This window comes from Anas platyrhynchos, chromosome 19, assembly GCF_047663525.1.
Source record: "Anas platyrhynchos isolate ZD024472 breed Pekin duck chromosome 19, IASCAAS_PekinDuck_T2T, whole genome shotgun sequence".
Classification (NCBI taxonomy): domain Eukaryota; kingdom Metazoa; phylum Chordata; class Aves; order Anseriformes; family Anatidae; genus Anas; species Anas platyrhynchos.
Window position 1 is genome coordinate 2,832,757 of NC_092605.1, and position 25,218 is coordinate 2,857,974.

The 25,218-nt window shown below is 54.2% G+C and overlaps 2 protein-coding genes and 1 long non-coding RNA gene across 7 annotated transcripts in view; 1 reads left to right on the plus strand and 2 right to left on the minus strand.

The window, feature by feature from the left end:
- The first annotated feature begins 2,436 nt into the window (after positions 1–2,436).
- Positions 2,437–23,926, plus strand: WIPI1 (WD repeat domain, phosphoinositide interacting 1). 3 transcript variants are annotated; one of them, XM_038165203.2, is made up of 13 exons: positions 2,437–2,589; positions 4,058–4,140; positions 5,643–5,812; positions 9,559–9,655; positions 13,560–13,657; positions 14,616–14,708; positions 15,052–15,122; positions 15,900–16,007; positions 16,758–16,922; positions 17,111–17,218; positions 18,478–18,599; positions 19,292–19,392; positions 23,374–23,926. In XM_038165203.2, exons 1-13 carry the CDS (start codon positions 2,507–2,509, stop codon positions 23,419–23,421), a joined length of 1,347 nt encoding a protein of 448 aa, XP_038021131.1. In that variant the 5' UTR covers positions 2,437–2,506; the 3' UTR covers positions 23,422–23,926. The 3 variants fall into 3 exon arrangements, 2 of the variants coding, with proteins under 2 accessions (XP_038021131.1, XP_071881995.1); XM_072025894.1 differs by lacking the exon at positions 2,437–2,589 and adding an exon at positions 2,842–3,095; XR_011804193.1 differs by lacking the exon at positions 2,437–2,589 and adding an exon at positions 2,846–3,095 and having other exon boundaries at positions 19,292–20,259.
- Positions 3,257–5,631, minus strand: LOC139999113 (uncharacterized). Its single transcript, XR_011804194.1, has 2 exons — positions 5,288–5,631; positions 3,257–5,176 (listed from the first exon to the last, which is right to left on the minus strand). It is a non-coding gene; the product is annotated as an uncharacterized lncRNA (long non-coding RNA).
- The window catches only part of ARSG (arylsulfatase G), a 45,131-nt gene continuing 39,557 nt past the window's right edge, over positions 19,645–25,218 (minus strand). For 2 of the 3 annotated variants that reach the window (XM_038165200.2, XM_038165201.2), the window contains one exon: positions 23,683–25,138. In XM_038165200.2, the coding sequence (XP_038021128.2) occupies positions 24,810–25,138 (329 nt within the window). In that variant the 3' untranslated portion in view covers positions 23,683–24,809. Of the gene's footprint in view, positions 21,095–23,682; positions 25,139–25,218 lie in introns of those variants that run through there. The other variant, XM_038165202.2, reaches the window with a different exon arrangement.

Below are 25,218 nucleotides of genomic sequence, written 5' to 3' on the forward strand. Positions count from 1 at the left end.
AAGATGCTTCCCCCCAAAACATGATGAATTTTGAATGGCTCCCCTGCTGCCTTTGCAGGGCAGTTCTTGCGCTCGACGGCCCAGGGTCAGCTCGCTATCAGCCTCGCTCCAAGCCAGCGCTGTTTCAAAGCTGTTTATTCATACTTCCTCCTGAAATCAATCATCTTCACAGTTGCAGGTCCTAAACTCTGAAAGGGGAACGTTACGGCCACTCGAAGGCCCACACGCTGCAGAGGGGGATTAATCAGGGCGGCTGGATGTGTCCACATGGAATCTGCCTCATTTAGATGGTATTGCGTGTGGGTCTTTTTCCAAAAGTCCTGCGGTGCACATCAAGTGATCTAGGACCAATGACTTCAGCACTCACATGAGGATTACTCATCTAATTAGGGGGTTTGCAGGCTCTGCCCCTGCGTTCCTGTGCACTGTTAGTGTCATTGTACTGACTTCTAGAACGTTTGTCATTTAGAGACCGGCTCCACTTTTTTTGTGTGTGTTTTTTTGCTGGTGGATCCGACCCCACAAGGTAGCAGTGGCATTAATCACATGAATAAAGCTTGCTGCGTGCGTAAATGCAGCAAGCTTAGGCTGTAAATTCTGTAAAGAACTAAAAGACTCTTCAAAGCCCTGTTTAGCTAAGGAGGCTGCAACGTGAGGGGAAAAAAAAAAAAAACTCCCTGAAAGGAGGACTGTCTTGTGTCGCAATCAGCGAGACCGAGCATCATCACAAGTTTTTCCTCCTATCACTTACTCCTTTCATGCTCCAGCACCTTGTCCCTCCAGCACAGTACCTCTTTTGTCCCATTTATCACGCAGAAATGCTTCAGAGGCCTCTGGAGCCTCAGGTCAGTCACAGCTTTGCCCAGCTGGGAGGCAGAAAATGTGCCCCCACACCCCACGTGCCAGAGACGTTTCCCAAGGCCTGATGCAAACCCCCAGGCAGATGCTGGCTGCTGCTGCCCCTCCTGCACCACACGGCGCTGCTAAGATGGGATTTGTTCACCCCTGGTGTTTAATAAGAGTGGTTTGGGTGGGAAGGGCCCTTACAGCCCCCCACAGGCTGCCCAAAGCCCCCTCCAGGGATGGGGCACCCACAGCTTGAGCCACCTAACCTGTGGGTTAACCCAACCCAACCCAACCCGACCCAACCAAACTGAACCTGACCTAAAGCACCCGAACCTAACCCAGCCTAACCTGACCAAACTAATCCAAATCTAATCCAACCTTACACAACCCAACCTGACTTAACCCAACCCAAACTAACCAAACCCAATCTAACCTGACCTAACCCAACGGAACCAAACCCAATGCAAGCTAAGTGAACCTAACCGAATCCAACCCAACCTGATGTGACCAAACCCGACCTGACCTGACCTAACCCATCCTGACCCAACCAAACCTGACCTAACCCAACCCAACCCAACCAGACCTATCCCAACCTGATCTAGCCAAACCAACCAAACCTGACCAAACCGAATTTAACCCAACCTAACCCATCCTGACCTAACCAAACCCAACCCAACCCAACCTGCCCCAACCCAACTGAACCTGATCTAGCTGAACCTAACCCAACCCAACAGAACCTAACCCAACCAACCAAACCTGACCTAATCTGACCTAACCGAACCTAACCCGACCTGACCTGACCAAACCCAACCTAACCCAACCAAACCTGACCTAAACAAACCCAACCCAACCTGCCCTAACCCAACAGGACCTAACCCAGAGGAACCCAACCTGACTTAACCCAACTCAACCTATCCTAACCCAACTGAACTGACCCAACAAAACCCATCCCTACAGAAATCAACCCAACAAAACCGAACCCTACAGAGCCCAACCCTACAGAACCCAACCCCACAGAGCCATACAAAACCTTAAAAAAACCTACAAAACCGTAAAAGAAAAAAAAAAAAAACCTACAAAACCTTAAAAAAAACCTACAAAACCGTAAAAAAAAAAAAAAACTACAAAACCTTAAAAAGGTTAAAAAAAAAACCTACAAAACCGTAAAAAAAGTAAAAAAATAAAATAAAATAAACCTACAAAACCGAAAAAAGGTAAAAAAAAAAATTAAAAAAATAAAAACTACAAAACCTTCAAAAAAACCCTACAAAACCGTAAAAAAGGTAAAAAAAAAAAAAAAAAAAAAAAAAAAAAAAAAAAACTACCAAACCCTACAAACCCCTCCCCTCCCTTCTCGCCCCCTCCCCGCTCTGCCCCCCCCCCTTCCCGGCCCCTCCCGCCGCACCCACAACACCACCACGTGGCCAGGCGCGTCCCTTCCCCACCCGCAGCCAATCGCCGCCCTTCCTCCCACCCCGGCGGGCGGGACCTCCCCGCTTCTCCCTTTTCCATTGGCCGAACCGCATGCCCATCCCCCGGCGGGGCGGGCCTTACGGGGAGCCGCCGGCCAATGGGAAGCGGCGGCGGCGCCGCCAGCACGGCGGGGCCGGGGCCGGGGCCGGGGCCGGGGCCGGGGCCGGGGCCGGGCCGCGGTCGCTGCATGGCGGAGCTGGGGCAGGGGCAGGGGCTGGGGCAGGGCGGGCCCGCGGCGCTCAGCTGCTGCTCCTACAACCAGGACCGCACGTAAGCGGCGGGGGGAGGCCGGGGGGTGACGGGCGAGGGGCAGCGGGGCCGCCACAGGAGGGGGCAGGGGGGCCCTGAGGGGGTCGCGGCCTGTCAGGGGGCCTGGGGGGGGGTCCCGGGCCTCTGAGGGGGGGTGTGAGGGGGACTTGGCCTGTGAAGGGTTCTTGGGGGGTCCCTGGTCTCCTGAGGGGTCCCATGAGGGGTCCAGGTCCTGTGAGGGGTCCCTTAAGGGGGCCTATGAGGAGTCCTGGTCCAGTAAGGGGTCCCTTGAGGGGTCCAGGTCCCATGAGGGGTCCTGTGATGGGCCCCGGTCCTGTGAGTGGTCCTTTGAGGGGTTCTCGTCCTATGAAGGGTCCTTTGAGGGGTCCTGGTCCCGGTCCTGTGAGGGGTCCCATGAAGGGTCCTGGTCCCATAAGGGGTCCTTTGAGGGGTCCCAGTCCCAGTCCTGTGAGGAGTCCAGGTCCTTTGAGGGGTCCTGGTCCTATAAGGGGTCCAGGTCCTGTGAGGTGAGGGGCAATGAGGCCTGTGGAGGGCTTGTCGTGCCCTGCAGGTACCTGAGGGAACATATGGGGAACCAGGGATGGTCTCCTCTCACAGATAACCAGTGATAAGATGAGAGGGAACGGCCTCAAGTTGCGCCAGGGGAGGGTCAGGTTGGAATTAGGAGATGTTTCCACTCAGAAAGCGTGGTCAGGGGTTGTGCGGGGACGTGGCAGGGTCACCGGCCCTGGGGGTGTTCAAGGGAAGGTTGGATGTGGTGCTTGAGGACAAGGTTTGGTGGTAGGGGGCATTTGGAGGGTTTTTCTAACCCTAACGGTTCTATGACACTGCACCCAGGTCTGCAGCCCTCAGCACAAGGAGGTTGCGGGGCTGCTGGAGCAGGCCCAGAGGAGGCCACAAGGATGGTCAAGGGGCTGGAGCACCTGTGCTGTGGAGAAAGGCTGAGAGCTGGGGGTGCTCAGCTACAGAAGAGAAGGGACCAGGGGACCTCACTGCAGCCCTTCAGTGCTTGAAGGGGGCTTATAAAAAAAAGATGGAGAGGGACTTTTTGTTCAGTCAGATGTTGACAGAACTAAGGGGAATGATTTTAAACTAAAAGAGGGGAGATTTGGATTGGAGGTTAGGAGGAAATTCTTCAGTCAGGGTGTTGAGGCCCTTGCACAGGCTGCCCAGAGAAGCTGTGGATGCCCCATCCCTGGAGGTGTTCTGTCCATCTCTCTGTCCATCCATCACCCCAGGATCACACAGCGGGTGATGTTGTGCTGGCCCACAGGGGTGCTTGCTTTCTGCAGGCTGCGGCAGCCACAGACAAAGCACAGTGCTGGGGTTTCCCACCTTACGTGCTTGAGGTTGAAGCTGGAGTTGTGCCTTGACAGATTGCTGGATCAGGAACTGCCCTGTCCCCTTATCTGCAGGAACTCAGGCCGTAACCTTGCCATCAGATCTCATCTCTGTCTTGTCTTTGCAGCTCTCTGGCAATTGGAACTACAACTGGATACAAGCTTTTCTCCTTAAGTTCTGTGGAGCACCTGGACCAGGTCCACGAAAGCAGTAAGTCTCCTCTTTCTGAGCTGTGGCTGACAGCTTTAGCTGTGTTACTGAACTTCGGCCTGCTTTGAGTGATTCTGTGTACAGCTGCTGCAGAGATGGCATCTGTCTCTGCAGTTCCCTTATCAGGAGAGGAGCAGCTCTGTTTACTGCCCGGTGCGTAGCAGCCTTTAGAGCGAGCTGCAGCCTCAGAGAAGCTTCTGAGTCACCCGCAGTACTTTCACAGAGCTGGAGGAGTCCCACAAGCTTAGAATCCAGCTTCTTTCTCACCCTGTTGTCAGTCTGACAGCAGCAGCTTGTCCTGCAAGCCAGCGTTCAGAGCTAGATCACTGCTGCAGATCTGTTTCAGACACACCTGGGAAGCTGCAGGCCACCAGTGCAGGTTCTGTGATATTTACCTTGAGATGGTTTTAGTGGGCTTCCAGTGTAAGAAGGTCACTCACAGGCGGCTTAACAGCCAAAGACAGGTACAGCCTTCTGCAGCACACACTCCGTAGTCTGGTTCAGGCCTTCACCAGGGTTGTTTCAGCAGAGATGCACCAAACAAGATCCAACTCACCCCCAGGAGATGCCTCCCTCCCCGCCAGCTGTAGTGGGAGCTTCTGCAGCCAGGCATAGCTGCCTCATCTGTGGCACAGTTCAGGCTCCTTTGCCTTACAGGGTAAGTGAGCTGCCATATGGCAGCAAGCCACAGCCATCTTTTAAAGTTGTTTAGGAGCTTGGATTCCCCTCAGAGGCAGATCCAGAGACGAAAGAGAAACAGATCCCTGCTGGTGCTGTGCTCAAGGTAATGGGCTGAGATGCAGGAATATCTTCAGAGCAGTCCTTGTACCTCCAGTGCAGGACAGCCCAAGCCCTGGGTACGGTTCAGGGCTGTCTAATTAGAAGGTAGAGTCCCTGATGACTCAGGTACAAGTCCAGCAGGGCCATTGTAACGGTGCCTTTTCAGGGTAAGAGGAGTCATCCCAAGCAGTCACTGCAAGACATCCCACATCACTGTTCACCACAGCCATGCCAGAGCTCCACAGAGAGCATGACCCTAGTGAGGAGGAGGGATTAAACATATCAGCTTTCCCCTGCCTTAAGGAGGCTGGGAGAAATCAGACACCACACAGAGTGGCCAGCAAGTTCCACGCAGCTTGTTCCTTACCTCAGTAAGCTCTGGCATGCTTGCTGCCTCCAGGAAGGTCCCTGACCAAGCTGACTCTCATTTCCTTTGGTAAAGGTGAGGGCTTCCTTTTTATATCCCGTTCCCAAGGATTGCCTGCAGCTGGAGAGCCCTGCCCAGGAGGGGCACAACAGCATTCTGCATCCAGGGCGGTTTCCTTAACCCCTTCCTCCTTTGATGCTTTGTGCCCTTTATGAGAAGTTTTTAACAAGAGCAGATGTTGAGCTTCTTAGCACAGAGCCTTCCAACCCTATTCCCTCCTGAGTCTCATTTGTCACAGCAAACCAGCCAACCATAAACCAAGCTAAAGGCTGCCTCGCTTTCCTTCTGTGCCCAGATGAAATCCCAGATGTTTACATCGTGGAGCGTCTGTTCTCCAGCAGCCTTGTGGTCGTGGTCAGTCATGCCAAGCCACAGCAAATGAATGTCTACCACTTCAAGAAAGGGACGGAGATCTGCAACTACAGCTATTCCAGTAACATACTGTCCATCCGGCTGAACCGTCAGGTAAGAGGCTGGGGAATTGGGCTGCCCAGAGCTCTCCCAGTTTGGCTCTCTGCTGGTGCTGACTGTGCACGGAGCAGAGGCCAGCTGGGACCCTGCTGCCTGGCTCTGTTTGCACTCTGAACAGGGCTTTGAGGGGTAGGTAGGTACACGTTCTCCTCTGCCAGCTCCACCTCAGGCCTTGTAACCTCTGAGAGAGGAGGAGGAGGGCTGTGGATGTCACCTGCCATAACTGCTTGAGTAAAATAATGCTGGGCCCTTGTTTTCTTTGCAGTTACACAAAGGGTTCTTGTTGTTTGTTTCCTTGCCTATTCAGCACACAGTTCTGCCCCAAAAAAAACACCTTTTCATCTTCCTCCCTCCCTTGGATTCCATTTCCTGACTTCAGGACCACCTCTGCCATCTTTGTTGCAAATGAAACTGTCAGAATTGGTAACAAAATCCAAGAGTATCTTAACCCCATCGATGAGGCAAAAAGCTGCTCAAGTACTGCTAGCTGCTGGGTTTTATTTTTACAGGTATAGGAAACATTCTGGTCACTGGGAAGAAGGCTTTTAGATTGTTCTCTGAACTGACACAGCCTCACACAGCCCTGAGCCCTATTTGTAGGATTTAAAGTCTCTTTTTTTTTTCCATAATTATTTTCAAAGTATATGCCAAAAGAAGCCGAGGACATTTTACAATGAAGAAATGAGCAGTCTGGGTAATTGTATATAATCAGCCTCTCCTCAGTTAGCAACAGTGGGTCCTGCAGTAAAGCTCTCCTGTAAGGAAACTCTGGGTTGAGTTTCCAGTAAAGCTGTGTTTGACGAGAAGTTCCTGTACTTCAATTAAATATGTCCTAAATTGATTTTTTTCACTTAAACGTACAATGGAGCTGGCAGAACGAGGACTTCCGCTGAATTGCAGATAGATGTATATGTATAAAAATAAAGTGGGAGGTTCTGCTTAGCAGTTCTAGGAAATCTGGGAGGAAAAGAAGTCTGGGATTTTTCCCATGTGCTGTTCCAGTGACTGAGGATGATGTGTAGGCAGCCTTGCTCCTTGGCTGCGTTACGAGCTTGGGTTCAAATCCCAGGCTGAGCTCACCCACCAACCATAGAACAAGCAAACCTGAAGAGATTTGAAGATACTACGGATAGCTGGGCAGGCAGAAGATAAATCACTGAGCTTTGATGAGCTAGAAGCCAAGGGCACTGTCCCCAGAGGAGAGATTTCTACCTGTGCAGCAGAGCTCAGGGTGTGAGCACGACCTTCCTCCTTGGTGGAGGCCCCTGCTCTCCGGCCTGGGCAGTGCTGTGATCACACCCGTTGTGATACCTGAATTTCAGAGCTAACTCGAGGTCTGCCTCCTGCTCTGACCTGGGAGCCCAGAGGAACACCATCCGAGTGCAGAGTAATAACTGTTTTGTGCAACTGTACAATTTCAATCTGTGTTCAATATTTAAGCTGGTGGCAGTTGGGTTCTGCTTGTGCTGTCATGTTTGAACACCTTCCTGGGGTTCAGTATGAAAGCCTTGCTCTTCTAAAAGTCCATATAAGGCTGAGTCCCATACAAGCCATTAACACAGGAAGACAGTAACGAAGTAGGAACAGATCTCAAACAAATGGTAAATGTTTTGATTTGACCTCTCTGTGGAAAATCCTTGTTGTGCAAGCAAAATAGTCCCTCGGTTGTTGCTGATCCATGGGAATTCCTTGTTACAGGCTCCACTGTAACTTGAGTTTGCATTAAACTAGATCACAATTTATCTCAAAGGGGGCGATAAGGCTGTGCTATGGGATTGCTGAGAAGCTCTCCTGTAACCTCCCTGGATTTTCAGTTACTGTACCAAAACCCTCCTGAATTCTTTGGAGAGCTTTGATGTTTTTCCTGGCTGTGTCCATGCCCAGCATGTTTAAGTCCTCAACATACAGCTCAGCCGCTAACCTGAGCCCTGTCAAACTGGAGCACTACAGAGAAACGCAGGAAGCAGGGCCTCAAACACTGTGTAGCAATCGCAGCACCAAGCACTTTCTCTGAGGCTCTGTCTGTGTGCAGAGTGAGGATAAAAACCTTTCCTCACCTCGACAGCTCTTACACTGATGCCAGCCTGGGCTACAGGGCTGCACAGAGGGCAGGAGGCAGAGAACCAGCCCTCTCCACTCCCAGTGAGCTTGCCCAGGCCTCTTTTGCCTTTTCACCTCCCACCCCTATCACTCAGCTCGTCCTTTTCATGGGTTTTGTCCTTGTTGGTGTCAGCCCCCCATGCTGCAGCTCTGGCTGCTGTTGTTTAAAGTCTCCCTTCACCTGTGCAGCACTAGCAGCACGCCTTGCAGTTCTGGGAAAGCACAGGGTGGCTTTGCCGAAGTCAGCTGTATAAATATTGCTCTGACGGTCTCTGCAAGCTGATGGCTGTTACTGGAGAAAAGGCAAAGTCTTCCTGGAAATGCAAAATGGCTCTGACACAGCCCCAGATGCTGTGGTTAGCAGGAATAGAAGTGGGAAAGAGTTTGATCCGAGAGGAATGGTGGAGGAAAGCAAAGATTTTCTAATGTGGGTGTTTTCAAGTTAGTAACTGAACTCCACATTTAGCTACTAAATAAGTGGCCTCATTTCTAAAGAGGTGGAGGCTTCCTGTACATGGATTCGGATGCTTCATCTTCAGGAGCCTGGGCAGAGTCTGACCTTACATTTTTATTGGGATATTTTCAGGGCTTCTGGACACTTGGCACTAATACAGGTGGAGCTGTGTGCTCCCTGGGGTTAGACAGCACAACCCCTCGGCCAGATCCAGAGCCCAGTCCCAAAAAAAGCCTCTGCAAAATGCTCCTGTAACACGTAGAGATCTGAGACACAAAGCTGAGGGATTACAGAAGCGGTGGCCTCATGCTCAGGTTGCAACATTAGGCTTCCTTTTTCCTTTCTGCCTTTCCTGCCCATCGTTTGGCAGCTCTTCGCTTAGCAGCTGCCTCTTGGCTGAGGGGGTGGGTGTTCCTGATGAGTTCATTCCACAGAAGAGGTGCAAGCACATTAACAGAGAAATACCCTGCCCGTCTGCCAGGATGGTGTAAATACTAGATGGGAAGCACTAACCCCTGTGACCGTCCCTGAACAAATTGTTCCCGCCCGGTTTTATACAATTCTACACAATTCTGGGCACACACAGCACAATCCTGCCTGCTGATGTCGACACGTTGAGTTTAGCAGAAATGGGAGGCCCAGTGCTTGGGTGCTTGCTCCCAAACTGGGAAGAAGTCAGGGCGAGGGGCAGGCAAGCCCATCTGTAGGCATCCTAACAAGCAGTAGTGGCAGCCTCTCTGCCCTGTGGCCTGTATGACCAAAAAGTAAATTTCTATGAAAAAAAAATGTAATGGAAGTAATTTGCTATGAAAAAAACATAAGAGTTGGGGTAGAAATAGACGGTAACCAGGACCTAGGGTGTAACCCAGGCGTGTCCTCATGTTCTGGGGCCTGGAGATGTGGAGGATCAGCTCTTAAAAGGAACAGAAATCACCACGTTTTATCTGCTTTCTAATGCAAAAGCAGATGCAGGCAGCCCTCAGAAGCAGAGCAGTACAAAATCAAAGGCTGTCCAGTGAGAGGGGATGCAGAAGCAGAGGAGATCACATTTCTGTCGCATTTCAGTAAAATCCCTGCAGAGCTTTTCTGGCAGCAAAGATGATGCTGTGAGAGCTGTGGGAGCAGCAGGTAGAGGCATTGTGCCTGCGCTGGTGAGGTTCTGGTCATGTCCCTTGTGTCCTTGCAGAGGCTGATTGTTTGCCTGGAGGAGTCAATTTACATCCACAACATTAAGGACATGAAGCTTTTGAAGACGATTATGGATACACCTCCCAATGCAACAGGTAAGCGCGGCAGAACTGCGTGAAAGGCAGAGCTGGGCTCTGCAGGAGCTTTGTTCAGCCTCGGTATTTGTGCTAGAATTAACCCAGCCTGCAGTCTGTGCACCCGCAGCAGCACAGCTAATTCCGCACTGAGGAGCCAGCAGTGTCTGGAGGCAGTCAGCTGGGCATGTGAGAGGGGAAACTCTGCTCTGCCCTGAGCAAATGCTTTGAAGGAGAGCAGAAACGGTCAGCAGGGTTTGAGTGAGGTTCGTTCTCACCCCATCTTCCTGCAGGATGGCCACACAGCTTCCCGGAGAGCACCTTTGTTCCCTGTACAAGTGAAGCTGTAGGGCAGGCCAGGACTTCAAGCTTCCCTCCATGTACAGGACAACTTCAGATCCCCCTCTGGGGCTCGCTGCTCTTCCTGCAGCTCTGGGGCTCGCTGCCTTTCAGCATGCCCCGTGTCAGAGCCCCACAGCGCTTTGCAGGAGCCACACTGTGCCTCGGAGCACCCAGGGAGTTCCCAGCAGCCTGGGCCGCCACCTGATGTTACACCAAGCACACGGGAAACCCAAAGGGCAGGGCAGGGCAGGGCAGGTGGCAGCAGAACAGATCCTCCCTGTGCAGCATGGGGTGAATCCGGCCTTCCTGCTGATGGGAGAGGAGCTATTTTTAGCAGTGAGCAGGGAAAGTTGGCTGCGTGCCGGCGGCGCGCGGTGCGATCCCGTCACCGGCTGCGGCATCGTCTCGGGGGCGGCTGCCTGTGAAGTTATCGATGCGCTCACGCCTGGCTGCTTCTGGGCTTTCAAGGGATGCTGTTCCAGCTTCTCCCCTGACCTACTTCAGGTCTTAACAGATGGCCTCTTCATATGGATTAAACGTCCTCAGTGCCGCAAATATAATTACAGTTTAAAATCTTCCTGAGAAAGCCCCGCCGTGGCAGGAGGGACGGGGATACCAGGCCTGGAGCTGTTTGCAGGCGGGCTGAACGGTCAGGTCCCAGTTTAAGAGCAGCAGCAATCAGCAGTTCCTGGGACAGGACGAGGCTGCTGCGGATCGCAGGACTTCATACGAGCTTAATTTTCTAAACCCCTTTTACCGCAGCAGCTGTCACCGAATGAGCTGAGTGACAAGTGCTGTGCCACGTGTGCTGCCTTTGTCCCCAAACATCTGCGCTGCTCCCAGGCCTGACCTCGTGCACAGTGTGTCCGGGAGGCCGAGGCGGCCCAGCCTTCTCTCTCCTTTGCCAAGCCCTTTCCGAGCAGGGATCCGGGGATTTTCTGCCCTCCCCTGGGGCAGTCGCTGTGAGATCTGCACCCGCCACTGCTCAGAACCCAGCTCCCGACCCTTCGCCGTCCTTCAGCTGCTTGGCAATGCAGGGCTGGGCCCGGGGATCTCACAGCACGCAGGGGCAGCCAGCGCTGCTGTCTCACAGCTCGGGGGGAAGTGTGGTGACCTCCGGCTCCCTCACACGCACAGGCTGGGAGAGGCGATGCTTCCTGCAGTGGTGATGTGCACGGACTTTCCAGGCTGACTGCACACGCTCCGGGCTGTCCCCTCGGTGAGGTCTGCCCAGCCTCCTCCACGCAGGAGAGAGAGAGAGGAAAACGCCCGGGGAGGGCGAGTCTGGTGTTTTTCGTGTGTGCTCAAAGAAGGAGTGAATCTTTTTCCTGAGAGGAAACCACGCTGCTTAGTCGTGAGCTTCCAGCTCCAGGCGAAAAGCACCCGAGCGTGTCTGAGCCGCGCCGCAACCCCGTGGGAGTGAAGCAAAGTCCCCGGGGCAACGCAGCGCCCTGGGAGCGGGGCTGGCTGCTTGCCACCCTGAGCACACCGGCGTGGGAGCCTTTGCCATGCAGGAGAGCGCCGGTGGCTCCTGTCCCCAGCGAGTCCCAGCCTGATTTGCTCCAGGGAAGGCAGGAGAGCCCAAGGGAGCGCCGTGGCTGCGAGGTGACTCATGGCAGAGGCAGGATTTGTGCTGAGGAGGTCACTGAGCTCCTGCTGACGTGCGTGCCACGAGGGCTGAGAGCTGCAGCTTTGGGAACCACCTCGTGTGGATCCCCTCACCCCTCAGATCCCACTGGAGCTGCTGGCTGGGGAGCCAGGCCAGGCTTCCCTAGTGCAGCAGCCTTTCTCCACGCTGCTCAGGGAAGCCACCTGTGAAGCAGCACTCCCAGGGGCGCTGCGCTGAGCAGTGCCAGGCTGTGCCCCCTTCCTGAGCCCCCCGCTGCGTGCACCAACCCTCACGGGGGCTGTCAGGTGCCGAGAGCAGAAGGGCATCTTCAAAGGCTGCCCGTGTCCCTTGTGATGCCGTTTTTCTGTGCGTCCCCGAGGTCAGCTCAGTACACTCCATCTGTGTTTTCCCCTGGCCTGGTTTCCCGTTTGCCTCTTCCAGACAGGCGCGGAGCAGAGGGAGAGGCTGACTCACGCCGGCCGGCTCAGAGCTCGCTTTGTTCAGCTGGAGCCTTCTCTTGATCCTCCGCGTAGAGCAAGAGCTGTGACAATCCCTGGGGCTGGGGAAAGACCCTCCTCAGATGCCCCCCTTGCTCTTCACAAGCAGTCTCTGGGCTGTCCTTGCTCTCCTGCCACCCCTCCCTGTGTGGGTGCCATCCACCTGCCTTTTAATTGCCAGCACTTTGCTGCTGCAGCTCCTCTCCTCCGGCGCGCACGGTCCCTGGCACGACGTAAACGCTTCTGATTGATGGGGAGTGGACCTCTGGGGCCCCTGGCTGATCCCGCAGCTCCTGGCTCCGCTGCTGCGGTCTCTTTGTTTAGTTAGAAACAACGACCTAAAACAAAAGCTTCAGCTGATCCTTCCCTGCTGCTGGGCTGGGGCCAGGGCAGCGTCCTGACACGACGTGTGCGCGGCTGTGCGCCTCCCTGTGTGCGTCCTGTCCGGGGAGCGTGGCACGGAGCCTGGTGGGATCCCCGACAGCCTTTAACCCCGCAGCTTCCTCTGCACGTGGGGCTACGTGGGACCCCGGGCAGCAGCCAGGAAGCTCAGGGTTGTACCGAACCCCTGAGTGGGTTCTAGGAGGGACGGGAGCACACGGCTGAGGTGCAGGAAGCAAGTGAGACCCGTTGCTGTGTGCGACAGGATCCGCTGGGATGGTCCTGAGCCAGCAGCAGAAAGCAGAGGCAGGAAGGGATGCTCTTTTCCTAGGTCACTCGGGGGGCAGGCGGATGGAGAGGCCGACGCACACATCCATCCATCCATCCACTTGTCTCCTGTAATTCCTGCTCTCTTGGAAGGGGATGTTTGGGAGACTTCTGCTCGTGTTGGCACACAAACAGACGGTCGTTACAGCATAGAATTCCCTCCATGGTTACAATTCAGCTAGGCTCAAGTTTCCTTGTTTGCCAGAACCTCCCTGCACAACCGTGGCATTTGCTGTGCCTTTCTCTGCTTCCCTTTTTCTCTGGGAGAAGGAAGTGGCACTGCCCAGCCCCACAGCTGCTGCACAGGCGTCCTTCTGGGGCTGTGTGCAGGCTGCACGGCTCACCCAAGCCTCCAGGTGTGTGCTCACACCCTGCTCACATCCACGGGTGTCCAAGTGAGCCTGGACAGGAGTCCTGCTAGCCCAGAGACCAGGATGTCCCTCCTTGTGTTTCGTGTTTCATGGCTCCTGCCTTCTCAAAGGAGATGATGAAGGGGGAGAAGCCCAGACCCTGCTACTGAGCAGGACCTGGGCTTTTTCCGAGCAGGATTTGGGGGAGGCCGTGGCGGGGAGCAGGGAGCCGTACTGGCCCACACCAGCAGGTGTCCCCACGGCTGAGGCATCGCCAGCGTGCAGCCGGCCCGCGCCTGGTACCGGCCACTGGCCCAAAATAAGGCAGCGCCTCGACCCCTGCGGTGTGCGTGGCCATGTCTTCGTTTTGTGTCCTCCAGCAACAAACAAGCTCAGCTGCACCCCTCTCGCCTTGCCAGGTCTGTGCGCTCTCTCGATCAACCACGCCAACTCCTACTTGGCTTATCCCGGCAGCGCGACCAGCGGAGAGATCGCACTTTACGACGGAAACACTTTGGTAAGTGCAGAGCTCGCCCGTGTGGATACCGGCAGGGCCTGGAAACAAACAGCACCACAGCAAAGCCAGTGGGGCCTTTGGGGAGGATGAATAAAGGCACTCCACCAAGCTAGGCTGCAAGGAACTCCTGGGGAGGCAGCCTCTGAGGTCAGAACATCCATTTCCCAGCTCTGGATGTGGAGGTAAACGTGCCCCCTGCCTCTGCAGCTGGGGGGCAGCTGCCAGGCTGACACGGACAAGGGTTCACGTGAGCTTTGGCAGCGTGCACAGAGGGAACGGTGTGATTGGGGTGGCTCACGGAGGTTGGAGCTGCTGCATAGTGCAGGACCTGGGCAGCTGCTTTGCCCCGCTGCAGGCTGGAAAAGATCACAGCATCACAGAATTGAAGGGGTTGGATGCTGAACCCAAAGTCATGGGGAGGGCAGGGTGCCCGCAGCCCCTCAGGAAATCTCTCCCTGGCTAGTGTCACGATTAGCTGCAGTTTATGCCAGGGCTTTGGATTACATAAGGCTGCCACTCTGTATGTGCAGCAGGAGCTGAGGATCTGCAGCAGGGGAGGAGCAGAGCTCGCAGGGAAGGCGCACTGCTGCTGCGAGAGGTTCTAGCGAGGGCCTGGGCTCCCCGCAGGCATCCGAGTGGCGTCACTGCAGCAGCGTGTGCCGTACAGGCACGGTGTGCACAGAGACCTGCCAGGCTGCAGCGAGGGCACAGCCACGAGCCTGCAGCCTGCTCGGGTGCACCTGAAAGGAGCTCTTTGTAATCCCAGCGCCTGCCGTGCGCAGGGAGGGAGCTCAAGGTGGGGCAGAGATAACAAATGTTGAGGCTGCTGAAGGGATCCCAGAAGCATGATACGGTCCCGTGAATACACACAGGTGGTGCTGGACAGGGAACACCCTGCCCTTACGCAGGCCGAGGAGCAGCGTGTCTCTCTGCACTCACATTCCCTCCTGTCCTACAGAAAACAGCCTGCACAATTCCTGCCCATGACGGCCCTCTGGCTGCCCTGACCTTCAACTCCACCGGCTCGAAGCTGGCAAGCGCTTCCGAAAAAGTGAGTGAGAGAGTGAGTGAGAGAGTGCTGCTGCATTAACCTCGTGGCCACAGCCAGCCCGCAGCTGGCAGAGGGCTCGCAGCCAGCCCTCACACTTCGTCTGCCTGCTGCAGGGAGAGCAGGGCCTCGGGGCAGCCCCTTCCTAAAGGCAGCTCACAGGGGAGGGGCAATAAAGGGGTAATAAAGGGATTCCCACTTGTAAGAGGCCGCTGCGTTGTGTTCATGTTGACCCGGGCTGGCAAACAAGGCCTTCGTGTGTACGGAGTTTCCTGGGTGTGTCAGGGAAGGGGCTCGCGCTCTTTGCCCTGCTCCTGTGTGATCTTTCCACTTGCATTTTTTGCAGGGCACAGTCATTCGTGTGTTTTCCATTCCTGGTGGGCAAAAGCTCTATGAATTCCGGCGAGGGATGAAAAGGTCAGTTCATTCTTCTGTCGGTGACAAGCTGACAGAGGGCTCCCGGAGCAGAAATGTAAACACAGGGGCAGGGCAACGTCAGATCCTGGCGGCTCTGGCATCTTTTGCAGAAACAAAACAAGGGCGAGCGTATCAGATAGAAATGTCATTGTGCCAGGAGGCCACGCTGCGCCCAACTGCCGCTGGCGGTGCAGTGATTCAATTCAGTGTGCCACGGAACGGGACAATTGCAGGGAACAGAGGTAGATTCAGCCCATTTACTCCATCCTTCTGTTGCTCCTTACTTGAAATAATGAAGTCTCCCCAGTTATCCTGGCTCTTGTCTTCTCAAAGGAGGTGTTGTGAAGCTACAAAGTCGTTTGCGCAGAGCCCAAGTCTTGATGGCAGCGATGGGCTGTTGCTGCCCTTCTGTAGTCCCTGTCAAATGCTTCAGGAGATCCTTTCCTGATCTTCCTCTCTCCCCTATCCCTGACCTGTGATTTTACACGCCTGCAAGTACACGGCCTGACATGCCTGGCATACCCTGGCCCTGCTGCGCCTGCACAGAAGAAATACCACCTGCACCTGGGCCATCCAGCTCCTTGGATGTCCTCCCTGGCCTTTGCAGTTCCAAAAGCTTCAGCTGCTGTGGGGAGGCAGCCTCAGGAGCAGCCAGGCAGGGGGCTTCTCTCTCTCTATGGGTCTCCCTCCTCCCTGTCCTCTTCTCTGAGCAAAACCCAGCAGGTCCCATTCGGTAACGTGCCAAGAAGTAACCAGCCCATGTCTCCTTGGCCCTAGGTACGTGAACATCAGCTCCCTGGTATTCAGCATGGATTCCCAGTTCCTGTGTGCTTCCAGCAACACGGAGACGGTGCACATCTTTAAACTGGAGCATCTCACTGACAGGTGAGGGGGATAACCTGGGCTCACCCGCCTGCCCCAGGGCTGTTTGTGCTTCAGGCACCTGCCTTTACGCAGCTGGCCTCCGTTTCCTCGCCACATACTCTCCACCAGCTGCAAACTGTCTCATTGGCTTTGTGTCCTTACGGGCTCACTTCTTGGAAAGCCACACACTGTGTCCCTGCTGTTAGCTTCCCAAGGCTTATTCTGTGTTTATGAGCTGCCACTGTCCCCTGCCTCCTTCCCTGTCTCCAGCCTTCCCCTGGCAGCAAGGTGCTGCTCGTGCTGGAGCTGCCAGAGCAAACCCAGGCTCTCCGCTGTGCTGGGGCTCTCCACGAGCTGCCAGAAGGGTCCCACCAGAGGCATGAGAGCCCTTGAGGCTCACCCACAGGAAGGGATTCTGCTGCTGCAGGAGATAAAGGGGAATTTTGATACCAGATCATTTGGTCTGTTAATGTGCTACTATGAGTCTGCCCTGGCAGGGCAAGGGGGTGCTCTGCAGGCTTCTAAGGCTGTGGTGGGCACCAGGAACAGAAAGTGCAGCACAGGGATCAGCTCCGTGTTGTTTTTCTTGGTGCAAACATATCAACCCTTCTTGGTAGACAGAGAAGGGCTTCTGTAGGGGTGCCCAGGGGCACAGCTGCTGCAAAGAAAGCCTTCCACATAAGTGAGATCAGGATGATTTTCATCGTTCCTAATCTGTTTTGGCACGGATGGCCGTGGTAGCCCTACTGATGCTGCTTTGTGACCCCACAGCCGGCCAGAAGAGCCTCCAACCTGGAGTGGGTACATGGGGAAGATGTTCCAGGCTGCTACCAACTACCTCCCTGCCCAGGTATCAGGCATGATAAACCAGGACCGAGCTTTCGCCACTGTACGCCTCAACACCTCCGGGCAGAGGAACGTCTGCGCCCTCTCCACGTACGTATTGACACCCGTGGCCCCTCTGCCACGCCAGCCTTTGAGCAGACACAGCTATCTGTGGGGAACACCACCCTGTGGCCCGTTATCTGGCATCCGTGCCTGCTGCAGAGCACGCAGCGTGTGTTTGCTGCTTCCGTGCGTGCGTGCAGCCATCGCGTGTGGGCTCACGCTGCTTTTCGTGTTAGGATTCAGAAGCTGCCTCGGCTGCTGGTGACCACCTCAGATGGACATCTCTACATCTACAACCTGGACCCACAAGATGGAGGAGAGTGCGTCTTAATTAAGAAACACAGGTACAGTGTGCTGGAGTTCCCTACCCGATTGATCCAGAGGCTGATTTTGGAAAATTAAGAAAGGGAATTTCACCTGAAAGCACAAAAGCAGAGCTGTAGGAGCAAGAACTTTAGAACTGACTCGTGATTTTAGTTGCTTGAGCTGACAGACATCAGAGAGGACCGTGTCAGCAGGCAGGGACCTGGGGCATCTTGCAGAAGAAACCAGAGACATCCCAAATCCCTCGGCAGCTGTGGGACATCTCAGCCTAGACGGCAGAGCTGGACAGGCTGTGCCTCAGGAGATGTCTCCAGCAGCAGAGCACTGACCACCGGGGGGGCAGGAGAGCAGAGCACCTTCTCCAGGCAGGAGTGGGTGCTGGAGAGCCGGTTTTGGGGGTGTGATGGCGTGGAGAGGCACTGGGAGCTTCCGTCAACAAAAACTCACACACACGCATGCCTGCAGGCTCGCGGTGCCAAAGCAGAGCCTGCCGTGCTGCCGTTCCGTGTGCGCGCCAATAAAATGAAGCGCAGAGCCCCACATCTGGGCTCCTTGGCTCCAGATGTGAAGCCTTTGGGGTGGGGTGCGATGTAACATGTTCTCTCAGCCGGGATGTGGCTGCCGGCCAGGAAAATGCCAGCAGATTTTTTTATTTTTTTTTTAAAAAGCCACAAAACAAAGGCACTTGAAAGCTGCGCTGTCCAGCGTGCTCCGGCCGCCGGCCTCCTGCCTCCGTCAGACCCCGCTGCCGCCCCCGTGCTCCTGTTGTGAAGCAGCCGTCCGGAGCTGGCAGGCCAGCGTCCTGTGTGGGTTCCTCTTTTAGCATCAGAGGACTGAAAAGGGCCCTTGGGTCATGAGTTACATTACATCACACTATATCTCTGCTCAAACTCCATCCCAAACTAGCCAGCGCTGCTTTTCTCATCTAGTCCACTCCTGTTGGAAGCCCTTCGGAGCCCCCTCCGTGATTAGAAACACTGTTTGCCTTTGTAACCTAAAGCTTTTGTGGTCAGTCTGTTCCCTTCTATTCTCATGCCAGCATTGTCCTCCAGCCGAAGTAGTGCTTTCCCTATCTTCTGCTCCCCCCTGCTTTATTTGTGGAGCACAATGATCTCCTCTGCAGCGCTCTAAGGGCTGCAGGCAGAGCCTGGCTGCACTGGTACAGGCGGGTGAGGTGCTTCAGGGAGACGTGGATGCCCGCTGTTGTATCAGCCGGTGCTGGGGGAGGAAGGACGGAATCAGCACTAACTCTTCTCCCCTCTTGCCCCTCTACAATCAGTCTGCTTGGCTCAGGAAAAACGGAGGAGAACAAAGAAAACGACCTTCAGCCTCCAGTACCTCAATCGTACGCAGCGACTGTAGCCAGACAAAGCACAGTGCCTTCAACTTCGACCATGCCAGGTGAGCATCGGCTGCCCTTCCCTGGGGCAAAGGAGCAAGAAAGCCCCTGGAGCAAAGTGGCAAGGTCCCAAACTTCCAAAGGTTCGTTGTAGCAAAACACCCCGTGACTGCAGGGCCCTCTGGAGCTCACCCAGTCCCTCCCCCGGGATGGTTCAGGCGTTCTCTGCTCTGCTTGCTGGGCCCCTTGTGCAGCGCTGCTCGCAAACAGGCCCCTGGCCGAGCAGAAACCACATCCGAGCTTTGGAGCTGGTCCGACAGCAGCCTGCCAGCTGCCAGACGGGTTTCCAGGAGTTGGAACCATGGCTCTGGAAGTCAGATCTCACTATTTTTTTTGTGTGTCAAGTTCACTACAGATTCTCCTGAACCTGTTACACTTCACAGAAACAGAGCTAGCACTGACCTGTTATTCTGTAGTGTTGAGTGCATACAGATGGGGATCCCATTTTGGAATTGGGGCTTACATTTGGGGTGGGAGGAAGCCAACTGCTGCCACAGGAGCTAGCCACGTAGTCCATTCCCTAACGGGTAGCGCTGACAGGGATACCTTTCTCCACAACCATCCCTCGGTGCTCTGCCAAATGCCACAGGAACCAGCTCTGGGTTAGATCAGTGATAAAACAACATCGCAGCTGTTTGTTTCCAGCCTCTGTGCATCCATTTATCAGCCACGTTCTGCGTTTTCACTTTGGCAGGTTATTCGGAGGACGGCGGCGCCCTGCGAGGAGAGGTCATCCCAGAGCATGAGTTTGCAACCGGACCAGTGTGTCTTGACGACGAGAATGAGTTTCCTCCTGTGAGCATTCGGGACCCCTAAAACAGCAATTCAGCCCTCATGCTAAGAAGAAAGTGTTAACCTCTTACAGAAGAGATACTGTTGCCCTGACCTTGTCCCAGTTCACTGTGAAGCCTAAAATAACTAATTAAGGTATAGGGACAGTGCCAGGAAAGTTACACCCCCCTAAATGGCAGTTAGGGATGGGGCAGAGATGATCAGTGTAATAATTAGAGAGGGAACCGAACAAAGTAGCAGAATGAAGTGCAGATCCAGAGCTGACCTTTGTGCCTTGCTCAGATTTTTAGTATTAGCAGGAGTAGTTTTAATCTGAACAATACCAGCATTTAGAAATAAAAATGTAGTATTCCCTGTTGCATTTCCAGTCAGTTGTATTAGTTTATGGGAAACAACTGGAACATACCTGAACCTCATCAGTCTCACCATTTCCGAGCTGACTGAAAAGGAGTCTCCTTTTCTGAGTACAAAGCTGAATAGCATTAACAGAGTTTTAAACCTTTTTTTGATTTTTAAGTAGCACTTTCTCAGTTACCATTGGAAGAACACACTGGCTTTATAAAATCTAACTTAAGCCTGGCAGTGTCTCTCCTGCTTCTCTTCCTATTATATAAGCATTTATTGTGTTAAACATTTAACTGTTAACTGGACAGATGTTGCTTACGGTACTGTAATCAGCAGTGTCTTCTTAATAACAATGCATTAATATAGCAGAATATTGTAATGGATTTCCAGTTGTAGACTTGGCAGAATTTTGAAACCTTTACTCCATTTTTACATATCCTGCTGCTGGAGTTGAGCCTGAAGAAGGAGGAAGCGAAAGCTTCATTGGGATCCCAGGATTTGTTCCATATGCTGAGGCTGACCTCTGTAAGGCACTTTCATATTAACTGATGCAAAGTGTTATTTATATAAAGGATGATTAGCTCACGGCTCCCTTTGAAACACTGCCTAGGAGCAGCTCTTCAAGTCACATAATCCTTAGGCCGATTCTCTTTTCTTACCTGTGACACAGCCTGTTACAAACCGAGAACAAGAGTTCTCTATTTCCCCTAAATGTCCCCTAAGAAGGACATTTAAAATGTCTCCCCTTCGGTCTGTTTGGCTGCAGAGCAGCTGCCAGCCCAGGCATCTGGAAGGAATGTTCCAAGGAGCAGCAGGGCCAGAGAGAAATCCTTTGCTTCCTTCTGATGAACCTGCTCTCCAACATGTGCTTGGGGGACACGCAAAGGCCAGCGAGCAGGAACCACGCTGCTCCTGAATGAGCCTGCCTGCTGGGACTGCGCTGTGCAAAACCAGCCCCAAACCCCCGCTGTACAGCAGCAGGCCCTTTATTAAATGGACTTTGATCTGGCAAAATCCTGTGCTGTAATTAACCCGGCAGAGCAACTTACATGTGTAACGGTAGGGAGGAGGTGGGGGGGGAGGGAAGGAGCTATCCACAGCTACTCCCTGGTGCGGTGGCTTCGTGGTTGGAGCTTCCAGCTCGTGTCTGCAGCTAGGACCTCAGGTTTTTCCCCTCCGCTGCTGACGGTAATGTGTTTTGCATCTGGCCTACTAGCTGGCTCCTGCTGGGTTAGTGCTTACGGAGGCTGGCTCGGGATGTTTTGATGCTCTGAATTTCACTGAACTCCGCTGTTTTCTCAGTGCTGCAATGTTCGGTCTCGGTGACTCGTTCAAGAGGGGTTTCAGGGATCGGTCACTTCTGCGAGGAGAAGGAGGGAGAGAAAACCTGACCTTATCCAACAAAAATGTTTTGACAGCGTTCTGTTTTGCAGAAACATGGGAAGGGTTTTGTTTGTTTTCCAGTGTGCAACAAAAAGACGTTTAAAAACCTCAAAACTTGTGACAAAATGGAATATTCACCCGCAGCCCACGCCACGAGCGTGGCTTTGAACTCAGACATAGTTTTGGAGAAGCGGCCGCACTTAGATCCAGCCATTCCGCTCCATTTTGAAACATTTTGCTCTCAAGTGCTGGTAAGCAAGACTCCAGAGGCTCAAACAAGAAATGCAGCTTCAGTCTAACGCACGATGTGGTGTGATTGCAGAAAACGGCCTCTTCATTAGCTGGAAGGAGGGACAGGTCAGAGAAGAGATGAGAAGCCCAAGGAGGGCTCACACAACCTGCCCTCACCAAGAATTAATGTGGCTATTGAAACTAATTATGGCAGCACTGCTGAAGAACCCTGTGGCAAGAGGTTAAACACGTTCAGTTCCGTCTCTTGCTCGCACTGATGGGATGGATTAAGTGCTTTCAGGTCCGCCAGTGGCTCTGGAGTAGCTGTTGAGCTTCTGCAGGAGGTGCCCAGGCATCACGGAGATGGACAGCGGGCTGAAGCCTGAGGGGAGAAGGAGGTGCTGTGCTGAGACTGGGAGGAGGCTGCACCATCGGACGGCTTCGTGGGAAGGGAAGAACAAGCCCAGCTCTGGCTGTGTATGGTTGTGATGGTCCCAGCCGTTTTCTCATCACCTGGCTAAGCAGTTGTCACTCCTCTATGGATTCATTGGTGTCATTGATGTTTCCAGTGGTGTTGGGAGTTGCTGGTGTGTGCTGGAGCCTGGCAGGGTGCTGCTCAGCCTTTCTGGAGGCACCGCAGGGTAGGGCTGTGAGGTTTGACAGAAGAAATCCTACAGGATTGAGCAAGAACGAAGCCAGATGGTGTGCGTGGAGCTGAAGAATCCATACCAGGGGATCTCCTAACACTGCTGGAATTCAGTAGGAAAGGGGATTTCTTTCGGCAGCTTGGTCAGTGCCTTTCCAGGCAGACGTGATCAGTCCTGTGTCTGGCTGCACTCTGAAGCTTGTCAGCTTCAGGACCGGAGCTGATGTGAAGGCTTTATCAGGACAGGCACTTCATTCCGTCGGGATGGGTTGTGGACAGCAGTCAGCTGTCAGCTCTTCATCCCCTCGCTGATGCTCAGTCTTTAAAAACATCCCCTTCACTCACAGCACATTGATTCTTGGCTGCCTCCAAAACTTGCGGGCAGCCCTGCTGCTAGCAGAAGGCGATAGATTCGGCTGTGGAACTGCAGGAATATTCAGTAATATTTCAAAGGGGGGCTGAGCAAGTCCGGCCAAACCTAAGTGGCCTCGTGTTCCTTACACAGCTCCTGCCCCCGTAGCTCAGACGGGCATTTGGGGCAGCTGGGGCTTGCAGGGTTAAGCCCAGCTTATCAATACAGCACCTGGGCTCCTCAGGCAATCCAGCACCAAGGCTTCGTGCCTCACAACCAGGCAAGTGATGTTCCTGCAGGCCATGGAGGGGATGAACGGTCACAGCCCCTCCGGCAGCCAGGTGTGGGGATGGCACCGGCACCCCTGGGGGCTTGCGGCCAGGCTGGCACCCAGCCGGGCAGAGCCGTGCCCTGGGGTCTGCGTGGGGGCACCCACCCGGGGGGCTCTGCCCGAGCTTCCAGAAGCAGGTGTGGATCTTCCCGGGGTCTCTGATCTCCTCTTGTGGCTGTGTTTGAATGAAGTGTCTCGGGGTCTTTGCTGCTCTCCATTTCCTCTCCGTGCTTTATCACCGAAACGCATTGCTAGTACTTCGGGTAGGCTTCCCCTCACCCCATTCAGCCCCAAATGTAGGTGTTTAGCTCTGGATTCCATCTGGAGGCCCCAAAGAGCCCCGTCCAGCTCCTTTCCCCTCCTGCCATGCCAGAAGGTGAGCTCTGGGAGCACCCAGTGGGGCAAATGAGGCTCATCCCAAGGAACCCAAGTCCTGCAAGTGTGGTGCGCACCGTGCCATGCCAGCTAGATGCAAGAGACCCTTATCGCCAGGCCAGATGGTTCCTGTTCCCAGGGCTGTAAATTTGGGGGGGGGGGGGGGGAGTAAATAAATAAACCTCTCACAAATCTGCCTTGGAATGGAAAGTAAAACACTGCAGGACATCCCTCCCCCTTCTCCTCCCATGTGCGTAAAAGCGACTTGAAACACACCCTGTTGCTGGGAAAAGTAAGGCCATTCTGTTTTGATTTTGGTAGATAATCTTGTGCCGTGGAGGTCAGCCGGGCAGAGCGAAGAGGTCATGATGAGACGCAAACATCCGCGCGTAGGACAGCTGCTGGGAAGTGCTTTGGAAAAGCCAGGAATTTCGAAGAAGAGGTTTGCGTGTCCTCAAGAAAAGGAAAAAATACAAAAAAAAAATCCAAGGTGGGCCACTGCTTTTTACTCCAGTACGTGTGAGCGACTACCTGGCCCGCCCGGCCCGCCAGCCCCCTCTTTTTAATCATGTCTGGGCGGGTGTCAATGTACTGTCTGCACAGCGCTATATTTAACAGGTATCCTAGAACCACATTGTAAATGCTAATTTAATCAGATTTGTATGTCACCAGAATTTTATATACCCGTTTTTTCCCTTTTCTAATTTATGCCGTTTTATGTGTATAAATGTACTTACAGCGAGAGATATTGAACTTATGTCTTTGTACAGGATAAGCCTATTTTACCCAGGCAAAGTATTTTTGCAGTGATATTAGAGAAGATGCAATTTGCTCCGTTTAAAGACAGAAATAAAGTCACGGTCTGTCCCTGGCAGCTCGCTGCCCCTGCTCCTGCTGTTCTTTGTGGGGCCCTAAAGATGTCAGTCTTGATTAAGCTTCAGCGAGTGGGTTTGGGGCGCTGGTGGGAGGGAAAAGGCTCCGGCTGTGCCTGGCCCCAGCCTGGCCAAAGCCGCGCTGCCCTGCTGCTGGCGGCCGTGCCAGGACGGGAGGGCAGGAGGCTGCAGGCCAGGGCTAATTGCAGCCGGTTGGGCAGCCCCCTCTAATTTGGGCAGCGCTGCCCGTAATTACAACTCCCAGTTCCCTGCGGCTGGTGTAACACCTTGCTTCGATTGAGACAAGCCGCTTACGGCTTGTCCAAAGAAAGATCTTGGGTGCGTAAATTGGAGGCCAAAAGCGTTTCAGAAAACCCTCGCTCGGCTGCTGGGAAATCCTGGTGGTTTCTGAGTTTCAGCTGCGCCCTCTGTGTTGCCTCCACAACTCCCCAGGCCTGCGCCTGTGCCCACTCATGCCCCAAAAGAGCTGTTCCCACCCCCCAGCATTGCACAGGAGCTGTTTCTCTGCCTGGAGCCCTGCTCTGCTCAGTTTTAATGAAAAAAAACGACTTTTTCTCAGCCGCCGGGCCCTACCAAAAGCCTTTTTGCACGCAGAGCCACCAGGTACTGCAGTGAGCTGCTCCTCCAGCCGCAGGGGCATCCTGCAGCCGGGGGCACAGCCCTGCTCTGAGCAGAGCTGCACCCACGGGGACCCCTCTACCTGCTCCCCCTGACCCATGACTAAATCACCCCACGGCACGGAGCAAAGCAAGCTGCAGCCTCTGTCCCTGCCCTCTGGCCAACCTCAAGCCCGGAGCCAGTAGGAACAACAGTCAAATTCACCAAACCAGAATGGGAAAAGGAGCAGCTCGGGCAATTATTTGCTTAAAGACAAAGCCTCGTTGCTCTTCTCTCCGTGCCATGGTCCAGCGAGGCTGCGGGAGGTGCTTGGCATCGGCAAGCCACGTGCTGTGCGCTGCAGCACGGCACCGCCGCTGGATCTCGGGAGTAATCTGCAACCGAGACGTTGTCTGTGGCAATATCCTCCAGAGCCCGGGTGTAAGCCCAGCTGATTGCAGGTAGCACTGCCTGGTACTCTGCGGATGCCACATCCAAAGGCTCCTGTTCCTGGATATCGCGATCCAGGTTGAAAATGAGGGGTGGCTGGTGGTGCTCCTCTAGCCCAACGCTTCCGTCACAAGCCTTCGCCCCTCCTAGGGAGAAAAGCAAACACCACGGGAGTCCCAGGCTGCTCACCCCTGCCCCGGCACCACCTCTGGGCTCCTCACCAGTC